We start from the raw sequence: 23,645 nt of genomic DNA, 5'->3' as shown, positions 1-23,645 counted from the left end.
GTAGTTAAAATTATTAAAAAACAAAACCCCTATGAACTCAAAACGAGATGCATTCAGCAGAAATAACTCACATTGGCAGCAGACTGCGTGAACTTTACCTGGGCCCACAGAGACTAGACATCTGCGGCCCTTACCCCGAATCAGCAAACTCCGAACCGCTGAAGAAAGAACATTTTCCATCCTCCTCAGAATAAAAACCTGCTAAAATTCCCTGGAAGGGGTCATCTCAGAACCACCAAGCCCGCTGCTCATCCGGGCTCACCCGCAACCACAGGTAGGGCAGAAGGTACCGACTGAAATAAGGGAAAGGCCCCGCGTTTGTCTTAAGATAAAAAAATTTATTTTACAGTCTTATAAAGCAGCTTTACATTAAGCACAAACGTTGATCCATTTACTTTGTATATAAACATAGTAGAACCTTTCCCTCTGCAAAAAGTCATGTCTCGCCGTATATAAAACTAACATGTGCACATTGTGCTTAAACTGCGGAGTCTGTACAGCTTTACAAAGGACTACCCTTTACAAGAGCATCCTGTAAACAATTTATTGCATATTTAACACATGGTGTATATCCCACATGTAAAAAAAAAAAAAAAAGGTAGAAAAAAAATAACATAACAATTACAAGGTGAATGAAAATAGCAGCTTTCAGTGAATGTCTTGCACAATGGCCGAGAAAAACAGCACTGCCACACTTGTACAGTTGTGCTTGTGTGTCACGGGTTTGCACACACCCACGCGCACTATGTTTCCCTGTGTACAGGAAGCCTCACGGAAAGATTAAACAGATCTTAGCGACTAAGACCTTTGTCAGTTTGAAGACTGAAAACAAACCAAAAAAAAACCCCAACTTAAATGAATTCGGTGAAGTTATGGGCACCAATGCTCAATAATCCTCTTCCACTGCACAACTCCATTAAAAAAATAACAGGAGAACCCCCCCCCCACGAACTCGCTTCGGTTCTACAACCTCTGATGGTGGTTGGTTTAATTTCCACGTGTGCTAAGGCCAACAAAACCGCGATGGAGACATTAAGGATAAGGTGGTCTGCCAGGACCGACGGCGTTGGCATGGCCAACCTACGCTTCGGAGCTCACCCATCCATCCAACAGCTGCCGGGCTGACTCTCACCATGCACTGAAAGATCAGCGACACTGCAATTTTTCAACTAGCATTCATTAAAAAAAAGAAAAAGAAAAAGAGGAAATTGTGGCCTCCATAAGGCACCGATACCATCTCTTGAGCAGTACCCAAAGAGTCTCTCTAGATTCTCCAAATCCAAAATGGGACAAAAGACGGAGGAAATACGCAGGAGAAAGATGTTTCTGTGTTCGCAGTAAGGACCAGTCGTTCGTAAAGGAAGCACGTTTTTCTGGGTTTTGTATGTGTGTGCGCGCGTGTGTATGCGTACACATGTACGTAAAAAAAAAAATTCACCTCTGCTACCTTTGGTATTGAAATTTCTCCGTGACATCCACTTCTCATATTAATTGATATGATCGTAGCATGCGTTTGCAAAGATCAAGTAATTACAAAGCTGTTTCAAATATCTGCAAGAAATAGAAAAAGCATCAAAAAAATAGAGAAAAAGGAAAAAAAAATAATCAAGATGCATATTGTCCTTGTGCCCAGCCTTTTTGTGATTTGAATGAACTTTGTCCTCAGGATGAACATCTTAAGCTCAACCCCCACCTACATGTACAACATGGAGTAGGATCGGTGGAAAAAACCCATCACTAATACACGTCCTTCCCATGCTGGCATCCGCCGGGAGCTTTGGAGTCTGGGACTCTCACAGCAAACACCAGCACGTCTCAGCAGAGCTGACACGGCGATATTTGCTGTGCTCCCAAACCAAACACCCCTGATCGAATGGCGCGATCGCTTGGGTTTACTCAACCAGGACGCTCCACGCCGAGAAGGCTAACTAACGAATGGGTGTAAAGGATTGATAAATAGGAAAAAGAAACCGCCTGGTTTCTTCTGCATTACAACAGTCCAGTGAAAGCGTTTGGGTTGGGCCGCGCGTGTTGGGCTAGTGCACGGGCACCCTTGCTCGCTGGCGGAGCCGTGAAGACAAAGCACACCCAAGAGGCCAGCGCTGGAGATGTAACGACCCCTTACACCATGAGTAAGACAATAGCCAGAGGTGAAACTTGGTATTAAAGCACAGGTGGAGCTGGAAAGCCCTCTGGGGGGATTTTAATTTTTAAAATGCTTGATATTCTCAAGCAGGTTAAAAATGAAAATCACCACAGGAAAACCTTAATTAATTCCAATTGAATTTCCTGCGCGCTACGCAACATGAGCTCCACGTCACACTCAGGAATTCAAGACAAGTCTCCCAAAGAATGAAGTTGCCTCTGAGAAGAAACTTCTCAGATGTAATTAAAAAGTACAGTACAAAACATCGGGCTCCACGACAAGAGATTCCAGCTACTGGGGTGGAGACGACACCAGCAAACCTGACGGGCGATGGTAGATTTGGTTCTCTCAAGGGGGTGGGATGGTTGCAGGCTCTGGGAGGTCCGCGAGCCCCAGCGAGTTGTGCTTACGTGACGCGACTTCGAAGCCTGAACGCTGTCTGCGTGTTTTCCATCCACACGTCTGTAAAGAAACCACACAGATAAAGCAGCTCCATACAGAGAATTTGGGGGGGGGGGGGGGGGGAGGAAAGGTGTATTTTTCACCTCAAGAAAAGAATCCATATTAAAAAAAAAAACCTTTAAAAAGATACACTGTCCACTACCCAGGCTACAAGTAAATACACATTTACGGTGTTACACCACATGATCTGTTACGCTGTTCCAACACATACACATGTAACTCCATTTTAAAAAGAGGCCACAGACTAACTTTTCAGGCAAGTGTTGGACTTTAGAGACCTGTATGGCTTCTGCAAATATTTTCCTAGGAAAAGGAAAAAAACCCACCCCCGAAACCGTCCCCAAACTCAGGAGCACAAAGGGGTTTTGCTTCGTGCAGATGGTGGAGCACTAAGGACAGGTGAAGTTCCTGAATCCTATCCATCAGACCCAAACATTTTCACACTGGAATGCAATGATTTCAGGAGATCAGTTTTAAGGATCACTTCTTTGAAACGGTCTGTAAAAAATTTCCGAGGGAACCTTGGAAGCTGTCCCTCTGGGAGGCAGCAGGCCCGAGGAGTTTGGTTGTCAGCTCTAGTTGTGCTTGGCCCGGCCGCCTCGCAGGTAACTCTTCCACCTCTTGACGAACTCTTTGAAGATGGGGGACTCGTCTATCGTGCTGAGGAGCTGGAGCTGGTTGATGTGGGTGGTGTGATAGTCCCATCGGGCCAGGTTGGGAGCCGTGCCCAGCATGAAGTGCCGAAGGTCGTAGATGGTCCCTGAGCCAGTGTCGTAGAGGGGTAGCATGGCCTTCAGGGACTCCATGCCCCGCTCGTAGAGGACCCGCGCCTCCTTCCCCAGCTTCTCCCCGGCCGTTTCTTTTAAGTCATACAGCCCAATTAAGGAGTACATGAAACCGTTGAGGACAAAGGAGCTGGGGGAGGTCGGGTACTCCTCGTACCAGTCGTGCCGGTTCATGAAGACGGCTTTCACCCCGCGCTGCTCCGACGGCAGCTTGTAGGGCGCCGTGGCCCGCAGAGCCGAGCTGAGGAACGCGTGGTCCTTCGTCAGCAGGTACGCCCGCACCAGCGTCGAGATGGCCTGTCCTTGCGCCATGGCCGAGTACCAGCCCGGGTCCAAGGACTTAAAGCCTTCCCCCAGCTTCCTCGTCACCATGATGGGCCAGCCGCCCCTCTCGTCCTGGTTCCTCACCAGCCAGTTGCTGGCAGCAAAAAAAGCCGCCATGTGAGCGGTGGCCGAGATGGTGACGTTGTCGAGGAAGCCTCTGCCCTTCGCTACCAGCCTCACCACTCTCTTGGGCATGATTTTGGTCTGCTTTACGGCTTTCGTGTTCGAGAGGCCGACGCCTTTCCGCAGGTCGGTGACCAGGTCTCTGGTGAGGGTGCTCCAGCCAGTCCTGGGACCGATGCCGTAGTAGATGTCTCGGTCCTTAAAAGCGATGAGCTGGGTGTTGGAGACGTAGTGCACGGTGAAGAGCTGGTTCTTCTCTGTCGTCTCGAGAACCACGGAAATGCTCCCATTCGTTACGAATTTGAGATCAAAAGAAATAATAAAATCCCGGGTGTTCCCAAGCTGCAGAGACACTCCCTCGGTATTTTCTGCAAAACAAACACAAAAAAGCCTTGTTCAGCGGGAAAGCACTTGTTTCTCCAAAACGTTTACGCTGTGAAGTGCAGTTTCCAGAGGTAAGCCCTCTTACCAGGCAGGAGCCAAAAGCTTTTAGGGCAGCCCATCAATAATTCAATCACTCGTTCTGCGCGCTATCATATATTATTTAATTAAGCACAGAAGTAAATCCGTGAGCGAAAGCGACTCCCGCAGCACCAGGGAGATCGCGTTTGCATCTTACATTAACCCGCTGCAGCACTTTGCTGCGGAGCAGAAGTGCCAGGGGCTCTTTGATCGATGGCTTTATCAGACGCTGCTGGTACCCGATCGACGGAGGGGTGCGAGAGACACCAGCAGGACCTGGGGTAAGGGACCGGGCCACCAACAGGGATGTCTTACTGGACAGGCTGGTGGGATGCTGACGGGACACAGCAGCCAAGCTGCAAAAACCTAGATGCCGCCTGATTTTCCACTTCTGTAATTCAAAATATAACCCGACAACCGCCCTTTTGTTACAAAGCGAAAATTTCACTTGGCAGAAAAGACCCCAAAAACGCGGCGCCGCTTGAGCAGTCGCATTTCTGAATAAAGCCGCGCTTTCAGCAAAAAAGCCAGGAGAGCCGAGAGGCAGGTATTTAGGATCCCCCCGGGACTAATATATAAATCTGCAACTTTTTTCTTTCCCGACCCGATGGTTCCAAAAACTAGTGCACTGATTAGTTTAACGGGCGGAAAAAAGACAAGAATATAGAAAAACTAGAGTGCTAAAGTATTTATTAACCTCTCCACTGGCAAAACTCAGTTTAATTAAAAAAAAAAATAAATCAAATAAAGCTCCTAGGCAGTACCGCATAATGAAATCCAGCGTTCTCTCACAGGCTAGATTTTAAAATGTAAAAATCAACTCCTCCCCAGAAAACCTATACTCGAAGATCAAAGGGCTAATTAGTTTGTAAGGCTGCGTGCAGATCCTGCAGCTTTGAGGGCACAGAGGGATGATAAACACTTTAAGACAGTCATCCTAAATTAACGGCTTTCCATAGAAGAAAACTCTCCCGCGCGAGGCAGGCAATTGTTTCCTTTCTGCTCCTTCTCCCGGTGTGAAATGCCCCACAAATATTTCTACGGGCGACCAAGGAGTTGCAGCCCGCTTTGCCCGCACGGCGGAGGCTCTTCCCCATCTCCCAAACTAATCCATGGCATTTTGCAACGTGTTGTAAGGTGCGACTGTACAGTACCTATTATTTTGACCGAATGTCACGTTTGCCCATCTTTTACGGTAAAAGCTTCGCTCCTTTGAGTTTTGGAGACCAGCATCCGCTTCGGGAGAAGCAGCCAAGCGCTTTGTGCCACAACATTTTGCTCCTATGAAAAATCTAATTAAAAAACCTCACTCGCGATTCCTGTCAAGTAAGTTTTATGGTTCCTTTTAAATAAATGCTTGTGTGATAACAAAGTGAATGATAATGGGGGGGGGGGAAAGAGCTTTAAGAAGGGAAGGAGAACTAAAGGCTGCCCGTTGTTTGCACTGCCTTAAGCGCCTATAAATCCATTACTTAAGGCCATCGAAGACGAGTGCATGCACGCCACGGCCTTTGAGCCCCACAGATTACTCTGCCATCAATAAAGGATGAGGAGAGAATACATAACAGATCTTTTAGCCTCTCCTCTCCCCGTATTTATCTACTACAAAGACACAAGAGTGTTCGACAATTTTTTCCCTAGAGACCTGGGCCTAAGGTGCCAACTGAAAATTACTTCATTGTCTTTTTAAGTAATGGACTCATTAATTCTAATGGGTATTGATTGAGGGAAAATACATTACGTCCTTATTAATGAGCCCGTCCTAGCACAAAGGAAACTCTTGCATGAAATAATGAATTTCCCTGCTAAGTACAAAACAGAACACGGTAAATTGAAGAGATGGCAACAAAATGCGTCTTGCCCGTCCGCAGGTGAAGGAGAGCCCGGACCCAGCCCTGGATCTTCACCATCCTCCCCCAGAGTCCCCTGCAAGGGGCAGCCGCTCCCTCCCGCTGCCTTGTTCAAGGCAACTCGGGTTAACCAGAGCTGAGGTCTCAAATTTTGCAGGAATAGTTGTATCCCGATCCAACCGGAGAGCTGCACGTGCTACGCTTGCTCCAGGCTGAAAATAGACCTTATCTATCATCTGTCAACATCTGCTTATCACACGTCAGCGCTATTTCCCAGGCTTCACAACTAGTCCCTTTTTTTTTTTTGCTTCTATTTTGAGACAGAAGCTGAACGGCTCAGGAAACGTGACTGTAGCTTCTCATTGCCCACCATGTACACGCTCACCCACTTTTTCATTAAAATAACGTTGAAAAAGCAGTGATGGAGAGAAAACGGAGGAAAAGAAAAACTCCAGAGGCACAGAAATGAGATGACATTCTCAGGTGAGATCTTAAGGATGGGAAGTCACGCAGGATGAAGGAAAACACATTAATCCCAGCAAGTTAAAGCTCCCCTGGCACCATCTGTGCAAATTAACAGACGTGGCTTAGCTGCCACGCGTTTCGGATAACCCACCTGGAGCGACAAACTGCTTGACGCTGGTGAACTTGGCTTTATCAGACACTGTGGACAGAGAGCAGCCTTTCGGCACCGTCCAGTCCACCGACCTGCCGGTTTTGTCCTTCTCCTCGGCCGTTTCGTACACCTCGATGTGAGGCGGTTTCTCCGTCAGGTTTTTGCTGTAGTGACTCAAGCCATACTGTGCAATCTGGATGGGGTAGAAATAGCCTTGAGGTCCCCACTGGGTGGATAACGGCACGCCTACGAGAGAGGAAGGAAAGGAGTATTTTAGCGGCGTGTTTTCAAAAAGCAGTCCTCCTCCGTAACCCATCGCTCCTTCACGATATTTCTAGGCTTCACCATTTTTCGATTCGAGGAAAGTCCTGTTCAAGGAGTGAATTGCTCCCATTTACACAGAGATCCGTAACCAGCCAAGACTAAACGGATTTGAGTGGCAGAGAAGTCCTTATCACGGTCCTCCATACATTCTCATTTAATTGTTTACCGAAGCATCATCCTTATTTTAAAATACATTTTAAATGCCCTAACAGATTTCCCCCGCCTACCCCAGAGACCACTAAATCTCCAAACGATGTTACATCTAACACAATCCCTTTAATGCCACATAAATCTTTGCAAATTTAGTGTATATGTTATTACTAGATTTTGGTAAGAGTTATTCGATGCTAAAAGAGCAATTTACCCAGCATCCACAAATCTGTTCCAATTACCTCGGCTCCCCTAAGAGTATTACAAGCGCAGTCTGAAGCGATGCCTGCGGAGACCAGCCAGGCTCTCCACGCGGCACCAGCACAATATGCCCCGATTCTTCCACCCAAAGCTGCCCCTTGTCTTCAGAGCCACTGCTCCGGCCCCGCTGTCCCTGGGATTAACCCTCCGCACACAGCTCCCCGTCCCAAAAGGCCTTGCAGGAGAGCACATTTCATTTAGGGTTTGAGTGATTTTAGATTGAAAGAGTCTGCACCGAGCAGAAGAACCCCCTGGAGCACCACCTCTCTAGAGGGTTCAAAGCAGGAAGACAACAGAGAACATCTTCTGTAGCCCGACGTGTTGCGTTTCACATGCAAAAACCCGTCAAATGAGCTCAGGCAATCATAGAATCACAGAGTGGTTTGGGTTGGAAGGGACCTTAAAGCCCCCCCAGTGGCACCCCCTGCCCTGGGCAGGGACACCTCCCACCAGCCCAGGTTGCTCCAAGCCCCGTCCAACCTGGCCTTGAACCCCTCCAGGGATGGGGCAGCCCCAGCTTCTCTGGGCAACCTGGGCCAGGGGCTCACCGCCCTCACAGCAAAGAACTTCTTCCTAAATATCATTACACTCCCCGATAAAGAGTCCCTCCCCATCCTTCCTGTAGCCCCCCTTCAGGTACTGGAAGGGGCTCCGAGGTCTCCCTGGAGCCTTCTCTTCTCCAGGCTGAACCCCCCCAGCTCTCTCAGCCTGTCCTCACAGCAGAGGGGCTCCAGCCCTCTGATCATCTTCGTGGCCTTCCGCTGGACCCGTTCCAACAGGTCCATGTCCTTCTTGTGCTGAGGCCCCAGAGCTGGAGGCAGTGCTCCAGGTGGGGTCCCACCAGAGCAGAGCAGAGGGGCAGAATCCCCTCCCTCCACCTGCTGGCCACGCTTCTACTGATGCAGCCCAGGACGCGGTTGGCTTTCTGGGCTGCAAGTGCACATTTCCTGCTCATGTTGAGTCTCCCATCACCACCTACGTGACAATGTCACATAGCTCAAGATAAAACTTCCACCCTCTGATCTCACCATTAGCAGAGAAGCACCTGCAGAAAGCCCCGCTGAGCTCCTGCCTGCCCTTCACCGGCTCCCAGGAGCTGCGTTTTGGGTGGAAAAACCCTCCCTCGTGCCATAAACTGCCTCTTGCATCACCAGCTGCGTGGGAAATGAAAACAAACCATGTGGAGGAGACTTATTTATCCACATACCTCCATAAGCACGCAAACACATGATACTTAAGACAGGGATAAAACCAGGATTCTCCTAAAGTCTGGAGTTTTATTTGGCACAAATACCCAACCTCTAAATATGAATCCAAAGTGAGAATATGTAGTTGTGACCCTCCTGCAGGAAACCAAGGATATTCCATACTGTCAACCTTCGCACACACGTAAGAAAAGAAAAAAGAAGATGAAAATAAACAAGTTGACATTTGCACCATTTTCCCCCTTGGCAACGTCAAGCTCAGAAACCAATTTCTTCTGCAATCTGGTACAATGAAAAGATTACTTAAACTAAGTGTAAAAAGATACACTTTTCATACATATTTTGGTGCTTTGTGTTACTAATAAATATTACTGATGGAGATGGGATGGCTGACTGCTGCCTGAAGAGAAAACCATCACGGGAAAGATTTAAATAGCATGTATTATCTCCACTCCTGGAAGCCAGCTCGCGTATTAATGCTAAGCGTTTTCAGTTAAGGGTGCATTCATTGAGACTGAAATATGCAAAAAAAAAAAAAAAAGAAAATCTGCTCCAAGAGCTTTACTTGAAATTTATACAAGATGACAAGATTAAATTCTCCAGGTCATAGGACATAACAACACATTAACCTTGCAGACAGAGAAGGTGAAAATATAACACGAGGGTTTTTTCATCATGCAGCACTAGGAGAATCTCTAGGGCTGGAAAGATGCAAGGCAAGAGCCTAAAACTGTCTGAGAAGGTGTTTGAATATTAAACCCCCTTCTCTACAAACTACAACTATTTCTCTTCTCCGACCCATTTGCCGGGCGCCAATAACTCTATTGCCTTTACAAAACCCAGGCTCTGGCACCACGTTTCATAACGACAGCTCTTAAATCACACGCTGCAAAAAAGCAAAGTTTCTAGATATCAATAAGGCCCCTGCGGAGCGTTGAACTGGCTGCTCTCTCCAGGTTCAAGTAGAGAGCAGCCACGCACAGCACCTTGCCGGAGCACCTGGCAAGGCAAGAGGCTGCAGAATTCCTCCCGGTTCTCAAGCGGTTCTTACTAAAATTTGCCTTTTTGCTGAAAAAAACAAGAATTGCAGAGTCTGGTTCCCAGGGGCACCTCGCGCATCTTCCACCTTTCATACAACAACTGGTGGGGCTCCAAGACCTAGGTCTGAGCCCACCCCCAAAAGCAGTCCCCACTGCGATTATTTATCTTCCCAAGCTGCATTTCATCGGCAATGACGGTAGTAATTAGAAAGGGAAAGCACCTCCTCGACCCCTCGTGGTGGGTGTAAACCTGAGAAAGGCAACGTTGACACGTACTGGACGTGCCGCTACCAGGATGGCTTCGCACCTTCGGGAGAGGCCCCAGTTTCAGAGCCCCGTTTCCCTTCCTTGGCAGGTGTAATGAGGAAGAGAGTTAAAAGAATAATAAAAAAGTGAAAGTAACCTTAAAAAATAAATAAAAGCCCCCAAAACAATGAAACAACCCCCCCGCCCCAATAATAACTGATATACCCTATGCGTTTGTTTGTGTGAATCCTTTGCAGATAAATTAATTGCGTGACGTGCCAGCTTCCCGCAGTGACCATCTCGCGGGAAGAGCTCATATCAACACAGCCGAGCATCGCCAATCACCGAGATGCATGAAAATTAATATATTTTATTCCTTAAGTGAAAGTCGGTCTTTAATTTATGAGGGGTCACAGTGTCACACTCCATAACAGTTTTATAAAGTCGTTAATTTTTTAATATGAAGCTCGACAAGAATTTTCTGCCATCAAATCTTTGCCGAGATGCAGGAAGACCTTGCGTCCTAATTACCCACTGCACGGTTTAGTAAAAGTGCAAATTGGAATGGTTTTACCGTATATTTATTCAGGGATGCTTCAACGGCTGAAGAGCTTTTTGACCCTTCAGCTGTTCTCCACAACCTCCTCGTCTGGCTGGGGGCAGCGGCAGGGCGCGGGGGGGAGATGCCCTGCCTGCCCCGGGCACGGTGACGCCGATGGACCCGGACCTCGCCCAGGACAAGCTTTGGCAAGAGCCAACGTCACCCTTGCTGAGCAAAACCCTCCCGGCTCGCTCTGGAGCAGCCCAGCGGGGAAGGCCCGACTGCTGTAGCTATAAAATCTTCATTTTTCTATTTTACAATAATGGTGGCCTCCCTGACACATACAACAAGTGCCAACGGCAATGCCAAAACCTGCCGGCAGCACCAGAAGAGAAGCGTCCTGGCACCTCTGGAGTTTGCTGCGACCAGTAAAACCAGAGACGCAGGAGAGGAGCTGGGAAAACCCGGCATGAAGCAGAGACTGCGCACCACTTCTCAGAGTAAGCGGGTTTTTTTACGAGTCTATCACAACAAAATTAGGATCATTTTGCATCTCAAGTGACGGCAGCAAATATTCAGAAGCATTTTAACTCTTTAAAAAAAAAAAATAAAAAAAAAATACTCGACACCAACCTTCGACGCCACTTATACACTTCACTCTGTCTCGAACCTCTACGTTGTAGCCCTCGAAGGACATGAAGACCCCGTCGGGGTGGTAAGGTGCTCGCTGTGTGTATACTTTGGAGTAGCTATGAGAGAATTCAAACCTGTCATAACCATCGTACTGCACAATTTTCCCGTAAACCTCAAAGTATTTCTCTACCCAGCTGAACGGCAGGAAGACCTCGTTGCCTTCCCTCCTCCCTTTAACGGTGTGCTCGTCATTGATCAGACAGTCAATCTCCTCGTACTTCAGCCCGGGGGCTTTGTTGCCGTTGAACCCCCCCGCGACGGGGGGAGCCTTCTGCTGCTCCTGGGGCGATGCTTCCTCGCTCTGCTGCCGGGCCGGGTCGCTCTCGGAGGCTGCGGCGGCGGCTCCTCGGCGTTCGGGGCCGGCGAGGCTGCGGGGGAACGGGCCGGCTCTGTCGGAGGAGCATCGGTTCCAGAGCAGCACCATCACCAGGGTGAAGAGGGCGCAGATGACGATCAGAGTCTTGTAGTTGACCCGAGCTGCCAAGCAACGCATATTCACACCATACCTGCAGAACGGAGAGGGGAGAGGCTTTTAAGAAGCAATGCTTACAGCTGGAGATGACGGTTCCGCTAATTGGGAGCCCCGGTGGAGCCTGACTGGTGGGACCATCACCACGCGCACGCCACGGTGGTGTCGGGTGGGAAGGGGACAGGCGGGGACACCTGGAAGAGAATTTGGGTTTTTCCAGCTCTCCATAAGCAACGAGCTCAAACGTACCAAGTCACGACTCACCTCCCACACAGCCTGCCACAGCAGATTGTTTCACCAAATGCAAAGGACGCAAAGGAACAGCAGCGATCGTCGGGCGACCGCTTCTAAATTACCAGCTCGATGTTAATGAGACGCTCAGCAGCCACCGGGACTTGGGGAATGAACTCCCACCGGCCTCAGCCCGCAGGAGGAAGAGAAATCCCCAGCAGAATATAACCACCACCTACCCGGCACCAGGAGAGAGGGATTTCCAACCAAACAGCCCTACCATCAAAACCGACCGGGAGCCTAGAAATGTTTGTAGTTCACACAGCTGAAATCACCGAGATACCTATGTAAACACAGATGGCTATTTTTGGCCTTTTTTTTTTTTTTTTAAGCACAAGCCATAAACACTTTCTGAGATGAAACTCATCACTCAAGGCTGGATCGATTCTTGACGTTACCGCACCTAAAATGTGCTTTTAAAACACTAACGCGTACGAGGAGGAGCAAGCGGGCTGGTACGGGAGGACGATGCAGCCGGAGACGGCGCCAGCGGCCCCGAGCCAGGGGCAGGGAAGGGGGGAGTGGGAAAGTTCGGGACTGTCCCCGGGGGCAGGACCTCCACGGGCTCACGTGTCCTGCTCCCCCGGGAGAAGGCAGAAACTATGGAAACCCTCTCTCAGGATTTTATTTTATTTTTTTTTTTTCCTCTGCAAGACAAACCTCCCGCCGCATGAAGCGCGCTCCACCACCTCCGCGGCGGCCCCGACGAGGAGCCAGGCTGAGCAGCAGGGAAATAAATCCCCAGCTTGACGGTGATTTCAGCACGTTTGCTCCGAAGACCCTACTTCTGCTGAGGAGTGAAGTCCTTCAAACGAACGACGGGCACGTTTTTCAGATGCGCCGGAATATTGAAGATACACTTCATAAAATCCCTATTAAACAGAAGTTTAATTTCGCTTCCCGAGTAAGCCGCGGGATCAGAGCCGCTGGGTTTGGTTTTAAACCTTTGCTTAATTGCAGCCCCATCTGACACCCCCGGGGGGGTTGGTCCAGCTGTGATTTCAACCAGGTGCTCCAGGAAGGGCTGCAGATACGGCAGATATCCCGCTGATAGGCAGGAGTTAAGCACACGGCAATCAAAAGGAGTTTCACCTCGAGTTTCACGCCCCCCCCCCTTTTTAAATGGAAATAATCAATTATCTCTCACCAGTTTTATGCTTCCATACTGTAAGCACCATCTGGTCATTTAAAACTGGACTTTAAAAGATAAGTGTCTTATTTTCTGAAAGCCCAGTTTACTACAAGCTTTTAGAGAACATAAATTTATATATAATTGTATTTTTATGGAAATGCTAGCATAAGAATAAATCCAATTTTCTGCATCAGCAGATAATTTTTAGTGATGATGCGTTCAGGATGACCTCAACAAATACGCTCTGCTCTTTTTACGCAAAGGGATAATTCACTTTTAAATAGGGAACGACACTTTTGACACACTTCACCCCTACCTATAAAACTCAAAAATTAATTAAACCATCTGGATTACCAGGGGATGGGGAGAGAGGGACGGGGAAACGCCATCACCACGCTTTTTACACCCCTATTACCCCATTCCCAGGGTTTTAAACAGATTCCCCAGCTGTGAAAAGGTCCCGGCTGTGCCATTATACACAGCTTTTATTTTATTTGGGTTCTGCGGCCTCGGACGGGAGAGAATTCGGAGCGGTGCCAAGCGTTTCCCTCGCGGCTCCAGGGAAGAGCAGGAGATGCTGCAGGTCGGGTCCAGTCGCATCCGCGGCTTCCTGGCAACGCTGCTGAAAGATTTAGGTTTTATGAACTATAAATGCACCGAAAAGGACTGGGAAAGAAACGTGGAGTATTTTGAGAACCATCACATTAAGTCTCACCAGTCACCGAAAAAAAATAATCTAGAAAAAGCAGTGCAGGAGAGGGGCTTATTACATGTTAAATGGATAGATGGATTTTTATTCAACTGCAGTCGAAAAAAAGAATTCAGGATTTCAGCAGTAGAAAGAGGTAATTTAAACCCACGAAAGGCCTGTGTTAAATTGGTTTATTCCCCGGCTGCTCTTATGAGAAGGATTTCATCATACCGTATTTAAAAGACTTAAGGAGCACAACACGGGCAAGTAGTTCTAAGGTGTAAGTAATACATCCACGAGAGCCGGGTTTGCTCCCCCTCGTTCTGCAGGACGGCACAGCTCCACCTCGCCCCTCTGAGGCTCCGCACCCAAACGCCTCGCTGTCCGTCACAGACGCCGATCCTTATCCCTCAATACTGGAGCTACAGGTTTACAGGGCAAATACTCCTCAGGGGGTCTGGCTAAATTTCCTTTAATTCCCGAATTACCGCTTTGGGCTACAGGAAGGGCTGCAGCAGAGCGACGCGCTGCTGTTACTGACGCTGGCCCGCAGCAGCAGCAGCACAAACGATCTATAAATTAATACTGGTTTAGTTTTCACACTGTTTACACTTACATAGCTGCTGTACAAATCGTTACATAAATTCTAATTAAAATGCAATGAACTAGCATTTCTTACAGAGCGAACAACTCGTTTCAACTGTACCCCCAAACCAGGGATGCCATTAGAGGAACTTATTTTGCCCATTCAAGTGAGGTGTCAAGGCGTCTGGAACACTGTTTTTAATGTAAAGAACAACTGGATTAAATAAAAATAAAATCTTGCTACCGCTGCTTTATCATTGATGCCTGGAAAAAGGACAAATCTTGGTATTCCGTGCGGTGAATGAGGAATCCAAAGTTCCAGCTGTGTATCAGAACGACAGATGCAGTTCTGGTACTCAGGTCTTACATAAAACCAAGTTATTTGGGTTCTAAAAATACATATATCTCTCTCTTAGAAAGTCCCTCATAAGACAGGTTTTTTGATCTGCAAAACTGTGTTGAATATGTTAAAAGTAAGAATTTTCCTGAAGTCCAGGCTATTGCTAGGCTTCTGTGTACTCAAGAGGAAAACCATACACACACATGTATTTATGTGTGCGCGTACATAGATAGATGTGCACGCACAAATTCTTTTCCAACGAGCGCTGACTTGACCGTTCCCTTTCGCTCAACGCCAACATCAGCCCGAACACCCATTCTCCCGTTCACCGCTTCACTCCCTTCCAGGTGTGGGAATTACCTGGAGAGCTACCACGCTATTCAGCATTTCTCTGGTTTTCCCAGAACCGCTAAGATGCGACTATTCCAACGAACCGCCCCACGGGCCACGACGATACCTCAGCGGGAGTGACGCAGGAGTGTCGCTCTGGAAATGGCAAATTCCAGCAGATGTTAGATCACACCCTCCTCTCCGAGAGATAAATTTTCCACTGCAGCAAACGATGAGATTGATGGAACGCTTCCACGCACAGATGTGTCCGCTGAATCCTCCCGACTGAATCCTCCGGAGCGCTATTTAGGCTCACACCACCGGCGTCTACCAAAGGTCTTGAGGCTGAACTCAATTTTAACTGAACGCCAGAGCCTTTTCTTCGAGCTCATCTGACCACTGACATTTCATTAACTTCTGTCCTTCAGTTTTAATTTTTTAAAGTTTATATTATCAACATTAAATTACCCTTTGGCATTATAAAATACTGCATTTTATATACCGTAACAACGATTGGATTTACTGTCGAAAACCAGTAAGAGGACTCTTTCTTTTTGAAAACCCTGAGACAGCAGAGCAAAATTTCAAGCCCAGGAATGAAGATGCCTCTGCTCCACGCTCCATACGGTAAATACCAAACATCCAGGGGACAGGACAGCCCTTGTATTAGTCTGAACGACTCCGGAAGCAAAAAAGGGAAAGCAAAAAGAAGAATAAAATCTAGAAAGAGGATAGTAACTTCTCTAGTAAATCCTACAAAGAGGTGAAGCGAAGGAGCCGTGGTTCCTCGGCAAAGCAAGTTCCCTGCTGTTTCTGGGCAACTTGTGAGGTTTTTATTGAGGGGCTTTTTCCTGAAAGATCCACCGCTCCCCATTTCGGCTGTTTTAACAGGTGTCTTGTGGCACGTCGTCCTCCCAGCCCCAACGCAGTGCTGCTGTTGGATCCTCACCATTTGTAGCTTACTTCAGCGTGAGGTCTGATGCCCCGCGCTCCTTCCCAACGCAGCAGGGATGGACACATTCAAGACATTCATTTTCATCTTGTATTTTCAAAACAGAGCTAAAATAACTAACTTACAATTCCTGGTAGGCAGTTTGCCTTTTTCGTGGCCCTTACACGAGAGCGAAATGCAATTTCTTTTCCTGATGAGAGCTCACAAAACCAGCACCAGGATGGCTGGCCGTGCTTTGTGGGATGTGATGGGCAGGCGGAGCAGAGGACGGGCACCAAGTCCCAGGCAGAAACGCTCGGCACGGGATCCCTCCTGGTGCTTCACTCGTCATTGCTCAGCTTCGAAGCACAGGATGAACGCAGGAGACTCCTCTCTTGGGTACCACTATTGATTCCGGCCGTTTGTACATCCAGCAGGGAACGGTGCAGTCGTTTGGCGCAGGGTTGCGTTTGTAAGCGATGTTCTCCAGCACAAGGAAGACCTCGGCACATCTTCGAGGTGGGAAGATGCAGCTCCCCAGGCACAGAAGCACCGTCTGTGCCCCTCAGGAGGGGGGAAAAGGAGGATGCACTCGGAAAAGCACTTAATTGACATGATGTGGTGACCTCAAATCAAGCGGCGTGGAAGGGGGTAACCTGCAGCAATCCTCAGACTTACCATCCCAACCTTGTTTCAGGAAGTGAGCTTTGGTTTCTGCAGCGGGGTGAGATGTCAGTGCTGCTGCTGCCATCTCCATCTGCCCACCACAGCATTTTACCTCCAGTGCCCGCGCTGGTCCCCAAGGGCTCTGCGCTTCCACGGCCTCCACATATTTCAAGGGGAAAGGGAAGGCTCTGCCATGAGGACTACGCCATCCTGCTGTCCAGAGCCCTCCTGAAACAAGACATCTCCAGGTGTCGATCAAGTCTCACTGCCATTCAGAGTTCAAAAAGAAAAAGCATTAAGACAGCAGCGTGGGATTCACTGGACACAACAGTTTGTTCAAGAGCTGATGCATTTTCCCAGGCGAGAGGCGAGAATTATTTAAAGCTTTCTCCCAGCTCCCAAAGGTCCCATCTGTGCAGGTTACCGGTGACACTGTGGTGACAGTGACAGCAGGGTGAGTGCAGACAGAAATACAGCTGCTGGCCACGTGCTTTTAGTTGTTTTTCACCATTATTCCCATTCCACCCGGGTGACAGAGATACAAACTGTGCTTTCAGATAAACATGCGATACGAGCCGCCGGTGGCTACTTCCGTGCCATCATTTATTTCTTTTTTGCTCGCGTTGCATGGATCAGCTTTTAATAAACCAGATCAATGATTTTCCAGCCAACAGAGACGACTCGCATTTAACTCGAGTTAAAAGCCCCCGAGGATGCCTCACGTGCAGCAAGAGCCCGACTTTCACGGTCCCGCGACCACCCTACGGCAGGAGCAAAGAGCACCAAGTGTTTTGAGCTGGTTAAAAATACTAAACGCCTTCCTGAACAAATAACTCAGTAAGGACTCAAGAAACCACATCACAAAGCACGTTTCCCAAGAACAGGTCAGTTGGCAGCAAGTTAAAGCATTCACATTGAAATTCTCCGCGTTTAAACAATAATCAAAAGTAAGTTGCCCGCTGAGTCTCGGAGGTCTCCGAATAGTCTCTCACACAGGCTCAGTGTTGGCTCGGTAGGAGGAAGGACAGTATTTTTACTAAGAGCAGGGATTTCTGCTGAATAGTGATAAGCTACCTATTTACTTTGAAGCCTCGGTGCCAGACTAAGCCATTTAGTACAGAGAAAAAACCGCCCTGAACAGTGACTGCCGATCTGAGATACGTAAAACTCAGTATTTAAAGAGAAGATACACTGCACAATTTAAAAAAAAAATAAAGCAACAAGCCTAGAACGTCAATATATGCCCAAACCTAGAAGTTATACTCAGTTACGTACAACCCTCGAACAGAATTTTTTTCCCCATTTCCTGTTTATTACACACAGCAAAATCCTATTTAGGCCGGTCATTACAATGTTAGATAATGGAAAAAACAAAGAACTCCGGAACTGTTTTCAAAAACTGTGGAAAATTCTTTTTGATAACTGTAATGACAGTAAAATTTCAGATCCTCTGCCAAAGCTTACTTACGTCTTAAAATGTGATGACTTATGAATCATCTAACTTCCTGACAGCTCCACGCTTCCCAAAGACGTCTTACCTGCGTCCTCAATCTGCTCCTGTTGGCTCCTTGGATACACCTCCTATCACCTGCTTCGTTACGCATGTGCTTCCCCATTACACTTACAAACCGGCACTGGTTTGCAAATCACTGGACCCAGAGGCGTTATGCGTTGAGGAAAAAACATTAAAAAATATTCTGGTGATATGAACAACTTCTCAGAATGCTAACCTGGGCAAGCTGGTTCCAAGAGACAAACCTATCTTCTAATATTTTATTTATACTTGATCTGCACAAAGCCCGTATTCAGTTAGTATTTTAATACGTAGCACGTTGTCAAGATTGCTTGGTTTTTTTCCTTAAGTGCTAGGAAATGACAAGACTGTACAAACAGAAAGGAATGTAGCTGCCATAACTGGATCTCGATTACCAGCCTCTCCGCCGGCTCTTTAGCCCAGATTTACTACCTAATCCTCCCTGCTCCCAGTGCTCCATCTGGGGATGATTAGACAGAGAGGAGCTAAAATATAAAGCGAAGCAGCCATATCCAGCAGCTTATCCTACAGTTTTCCAGTCCAATTAGAGCCTAATACAGTGTTATTTGTATCAACACAGCTATTATTAAGCATCAGCAAAGTCTGTTGCTCTATAATAGTTAATTCAAAAACTCACAGTACTTTTCTATGGATCTGGACGTTATCATTCCTTATTAGGAACTGAGATTTTCATCTAAGTTCAGCATAAGGCACGTTCAGGGCTGCTATACACGACGCTACACCATTTGCAAGGTTTTCCAACAGGTTTAGCTGCTGCCTGGAGTGACGCCGGGAGCGACTGCACCCACCCCGGCCCTGCTCCCACGGGGACAGACGTCTCCTCCTGCCCACCGGACAGACAGACCCAAGTAACCCGAGCCAGAGCAAACTCTCGCCCCACACAAGAGCTGGATTTTCAGTGACACGCGGGCCTTTCACTGGCATGCAATCAGGAACGTTTTATGATCTCAAGCTGGAAAAAAAAAAATAATTGGAAAATCGGAAAAAACTTGCGCACTTCATTGCAATGAAGCCGACAAGTTGCGTCAAGCTGGATAACAGAGTCTAAGCCCTGCTTTTGACAGGAGGTGGGGCTAGATGATCTCCAGATGTCCCCTGCAACCTCGGCTTCTCTAGGAATCCCCAGTAAGATGCCCAACGCTAGGAAGGCGCGCTGACGGAGCCAGCGGATCACACGAGATCTCTTTACGGTGGTCCCACACACAAGCACCGGTCTTCTCAGCTCCTGAGTACGCTGCACGCTTTAAAAAGCATCCGTCAGCCTTTTCGTTTTAAAAAATCTAGTATAGCTCAAAGCGTAATTGTGATCTGAACTAGATAGAAAAATAGCTTCTTTTTTCCGTGTTTCTTTGCACGACTGCTCAGTCCGCAGGCACTCGGACCAGCCAGCCATTCCCAGCCACTCCGGGCTCTCAGGCACCAGAGACTCTCAAGGTGCCTTTGTTTTCCTAGTAAATCTAGCACAGAACGTCACGACAAAACTCCAAAGTTATTTGTATATCATACTTTCATGCCGTATCAGGAAAACCAGTTAGCAGGGACTGCTGCCGCAATTATGACCCATTTATTGCACAGTCTAATAAATCTACTTGCTTTCCAGATGGATTAAGCTATTAAACCCCTCGCTAATGGCACAAACAATAACTCCAAAAACTAGCTGCTGCTTACGGAGGCATTACACTGCCTCTTTCCAAGCTATCAAGTATTATATCGTTACCACGCAGATTAACGAAGCAGAAGATGAAACCATTCCATCAGTTTCCCTTATATTTAGGCTTCGAAAGCAATGCCCAAGCACATCTCAAGACAGCGGCATTAAGGGCTTTAACAGAAGCCTCACAGTATCATTTTAGGGAGCAGAGCTCTCTCCCGGGGCAGGACCAGAGAGCCCAGCGCATCGCCGGGCTCACAGCACCCTTTCCATAGCAGCGCTCTGGATGGCACGAGCTATGGCCGCGAGCAGCCTCTCACACAATCCCAGAGCGGTGGGGGTGGGAAGGGCCCTCTGGAGATCACCCAGTCCCACCCCTGCCAGAGCAGGGTCACCCACAGCAGGTGGCACAGGAACGCCTCCAGGCGGGGTTGGGATGTCTCCAGAGACGGAGACTCCCCCACCTCTCTGGGCAGCCTGTGCCAGGGCTCTGCCACCCTCACAGCAAAGAAGTTCCTCCTCGTGTTGAGATGGAACTTCCCATGGTCAGGTTTGTGCCCGTTACCCCTTGTCCTGTCGCTGGGCACCACTGAGAAGAGCCTGGCCCCATCCTCTTGCAGCCTGCCCTTTAGATATCGGTGGGCATTGATGAGATCCCCTCTCAGCCTGCTCTTCTCCAGGCTGAACAGCCCCAGGGCTCGCAGCCTCTCCTCAGCACAGAGATGCTCCAGTCCCTCATCATCATTGTAGCCCTTTGCTGTCCCCTCTCCAGCAGTTCCCTGTCCTTCTGCAACCGGGGAGCCCAGAACTGGACCCAGCGCTCCAGATGTGGCCTCACCAAGGCAGAGCAGAGGGGGAGGATGAACCTCCCTCCACCTGCTGGCCACGCTTTTCTTGATGCCCCCCAGGAGACCATTGGCCTTTTTGGCCACCAGGGCCCATCGCTGGCTCCTGAGCAACTTGTCCACCAGGACTGCCAGGTCCCTCTCTGCTCTCCGGCAGCTCACCCCAACCCGTACTCTCCCGGATGCCGCTGCCACCACACTCAGCTCAAACGGCTTCTCACTCAGCTCTGCCTTTCTGACAGCGGATTTGACGTCCCAGGACATGCCAGCCGGGAGGGGACGCAGGGAACACACGCAGCCAGGATTAGGTCGGGGGCTGAGGAGCTCCCACCGAACAACCCCAGCGACCGGGGTGAGGTTTAGCAACTTCAAGCAGTAACTGAACTGTCGGTTCTGCTTTACAGTGATCCTGGGACCTGCGGGGAATAACAACCGTAACTGCATTTCACTTCGCGCAGCCAGCAGAGGTATGTGCTCGGCTTGCACTGCCCGGCACAGGCATTAGAGCTGTGAGTTCTGCTCAGCAGCACGTTATTACCTTCCTAGAACAACGTAAAACGCCTCATTCCAACTACTTGTCTCCATAAAGTAAAAACACAACAACAAACCAAACAGGGGAAGCCCCTTCCTTACGCCTTTTTCTTTACAGGGCTGTTTGGCGAGACGCGATGAGCGGACCGTCAGGAAAGGTCTCACTGTGGGTCAGTCATTCAGAGCAAGTACAAAACACCTAAAAAAGGCCACTGCAGGCAGCACTCGCTGCTTTGTGGACACAGACACATCATCGGCTCCATCCCTTGGTGCAGCCTGGCTGGCAAGAACAAGCCATTGGATCGCTTTGTTCCTCTGGATCATGAGTAACTTCCTCATAACCAGGCACGTGAGCACAGCCCTGAGGAAGAAAAAGCAGACTTCACATCAAGAAAGTGAGAGCAAGCACAGCACACGTCCTTCCTCTCTCTCTCTCATCCCCACAGCACCCAGGGGTGATGCTCCAGCTCCCCCCCGGCGCGGGGGAGGCCGGGCAGCCAGCTCACACACGGAGCACTCCAACTATTTGAATAATCCTTAGCTGCAATAAAGGCAAGTAACCTGAAAGGCTCATAAGAGCGCAATTTGACCAGTTACTTACATTAATAAGCCACGCGTTTTTACCTAAGTGAAATCCCCTGATTAACACAGGTTTTGTCCTTAAAAACAGCCTCCGCAGCATCTCTGTTCTCGGCTTCTCCAGTCCTGCAGGCTCCACACAGACCACGTTTAATCATCGGCGCTGGCAACTACTGCGTTATCGTGTCAGCTCCTATTTGTTACTGACTTATTAAAAAAGAGAAGCATTTTATACTGATGATGGAGAGCGGCAAAATTTTCAATGAATATCAATGCCCACCCCGGCTCTGCTCCGGCGCACGCGCGGTACGGAAACGTGGGGACTGGTTCCCACCCAACAGCGCTGTGGCTTTCACTGCAACTAACTGCCTTTCCCAAAATCCACGCATTTTGAGCTCAGAAGTGATTGTTGTCCAAAAGTTACTTTAACTGCTTATTGAAATACGCGTGATACAGAACATTTAACAGCTCCAGTTAACAGCTCTGATTCTCACAACACATCATATCCCCAAATACCCACGTACCGGCTCCGTTACGCAGAATAATTGTGGAAATGTGCTAATGTATAAAGAACACACTTTTTTGGCAGCACTATCTCTAATGGACTGATACACTGATTTATATCCCATAACAACTTTGCTGACAGAAAGCCTGCAGTACCTGCCAGCTGCTTAAATCATTATAACCTTTATCTTAAAGGTGGGAAGGTATTTTACATTTAAGCCACAGCCAAGGAATAGTCAAATTATAAGGAAAAGAAAGATAATATATTTAAACAGTAACACAGCACACACTTTCTAAGCGGGTGGATAATGTTCAGCCAGGTATTGAACTGAATGCACAGATGGCCCGGTGTAAGTGTCCTGGGGAACAGAGGGGACAGAAGGGACAGGAGCGTCCAGCTGAAGTCTCTGCCACCCCTCCGGAAACTCATTACTCGGATCTCAGCCTTCTGCTGGAGGCCAGCACGAAAACCGGCCTTTAAAACTCCTGTAATGCAAGGACTGATCCAGTACAGCAGCAGTAACCCAAGTTTTGATCATGCCACTGGAAAGAAGAGAAGCCACGCAACTCATGGTCTATTTAGCCCTAAAAAGTCAGAACGCATCTACTTGGAAATCCTTTTCTGCAGCTCAACGTTACGCACGTATGTAGGTCTCTAAGGTTGCTAAGACACAAAAAAAGCAGAATTTTCCCTTCCTCCTCCTCTTTTCATGGCATGGTGAACAGCTATCAAACTGAGGTACCTGCAGTAAAGTTTGGAGGGTCTTTTAGAGAAAAAAACCCACCCCCTTTGTGGCTTTTTAAGCCACAGCCCCAGGATTTCCAACCTAATTCTAGGCTGGATTTATGAATCGTACAAAACCCCCCAGTGTTTAAGGTGCACACACCACGACGACGCAGGACAAAGCACCCATGAGGTTACAGATCTTAGCGTGCCTACGGCTTACAGCAACAGAATTTAAATATCAACCCTGTGCTTAACCAAGCAGCTTTAACCAAACAAAAAAGCCACGTCTTCCTTTACCCAGCCCCATACTACTGCCCGCTGCAGGACGAGCTCTGCACATCACACTCGGCTGCCACGATCCAGATGCGGGAAGTCTCTTCCCGCTTACCTGGCCCTGCCGAAAACACACATGGGATGAACTGAAATGCAAAGCCCGAAGCTTGGTTTCCCTCATTTTTGGAAAGAGGGGGAAACATGAAAAACCCCCTCTCCGCCAGAGCTGGGCTGCGGCTGCTGGCACAGAGCATCGCTCCTGCCCGCTCCACACACGTCTTCCCTGGAAATTAATGGAAAGTGAACACACAACCTAG

At 48.4% G+C, this 23,645-nt stretch overlaps 1 protein-coding gene across 12 annotated transcripts in view; it reads right to left on the bottom strand.

The window, feature by feature from the left end:
- Window positions 1–324: 324 nt before the first annotated feature.
- The window catches only part of GLCE (glucuronic acid epimerase), a 57,541-nt gene continuing 34,220 nt past the window's right edge, over window positions 325–23,645 (bottom strand). For 9 of the 12 annotated variants that reach the window (XM_063346190.1, XM_063346194.1, XM_063346192.1 and 6 more), the window contains 3 exons: window positions 11,169–11,734; window positions 6,769–7,014; window positions 325–4,208 (listed from right to left, as the gene is read on the bottom strand). In XM_063346190.1, the coding sequence (XP_063202260.1) occupies window positions 3,184–4,208; window positions 6,769–7,014; window positions 11,169–11,721 (1,824 nt within the window). In that variant the 5' untranslated portion in view covers window positions 11,722–11,734 and the 3' untranslated portion in view covers window positions 325–3,183. Of the gene's footprint in view, window positions 4,209–6,768; window positions 7,015–11,168; window positions 11,735–12,648; window positions 13,138–23,645 lie in introns of those variants that run through there. The other 3 variants (XR_010072479.1, XR_010072478.1, XM_063346193.1) reach the window with 3 other exon arrangements.

This window comes from Chroicocephalus ridibundus, chromosome 9 (genome assembly GCF_963924245.1).
Source record: "Chroicocephalus ridibundus chromosome 9, bChrRid1.1, whole genome shotgun sequence".
NCBI lineage: Eukaryota > Metazoa > Chordata > Aves > Charadriiformes > Laridae > Chroicocephalus > Chroicocephalus ridibundus.
The sequence above is the reverse complement of the archived record's forward strand: the minus strand, read 5'-3'. Positions and strand labels throughout refer to the sequence as shown.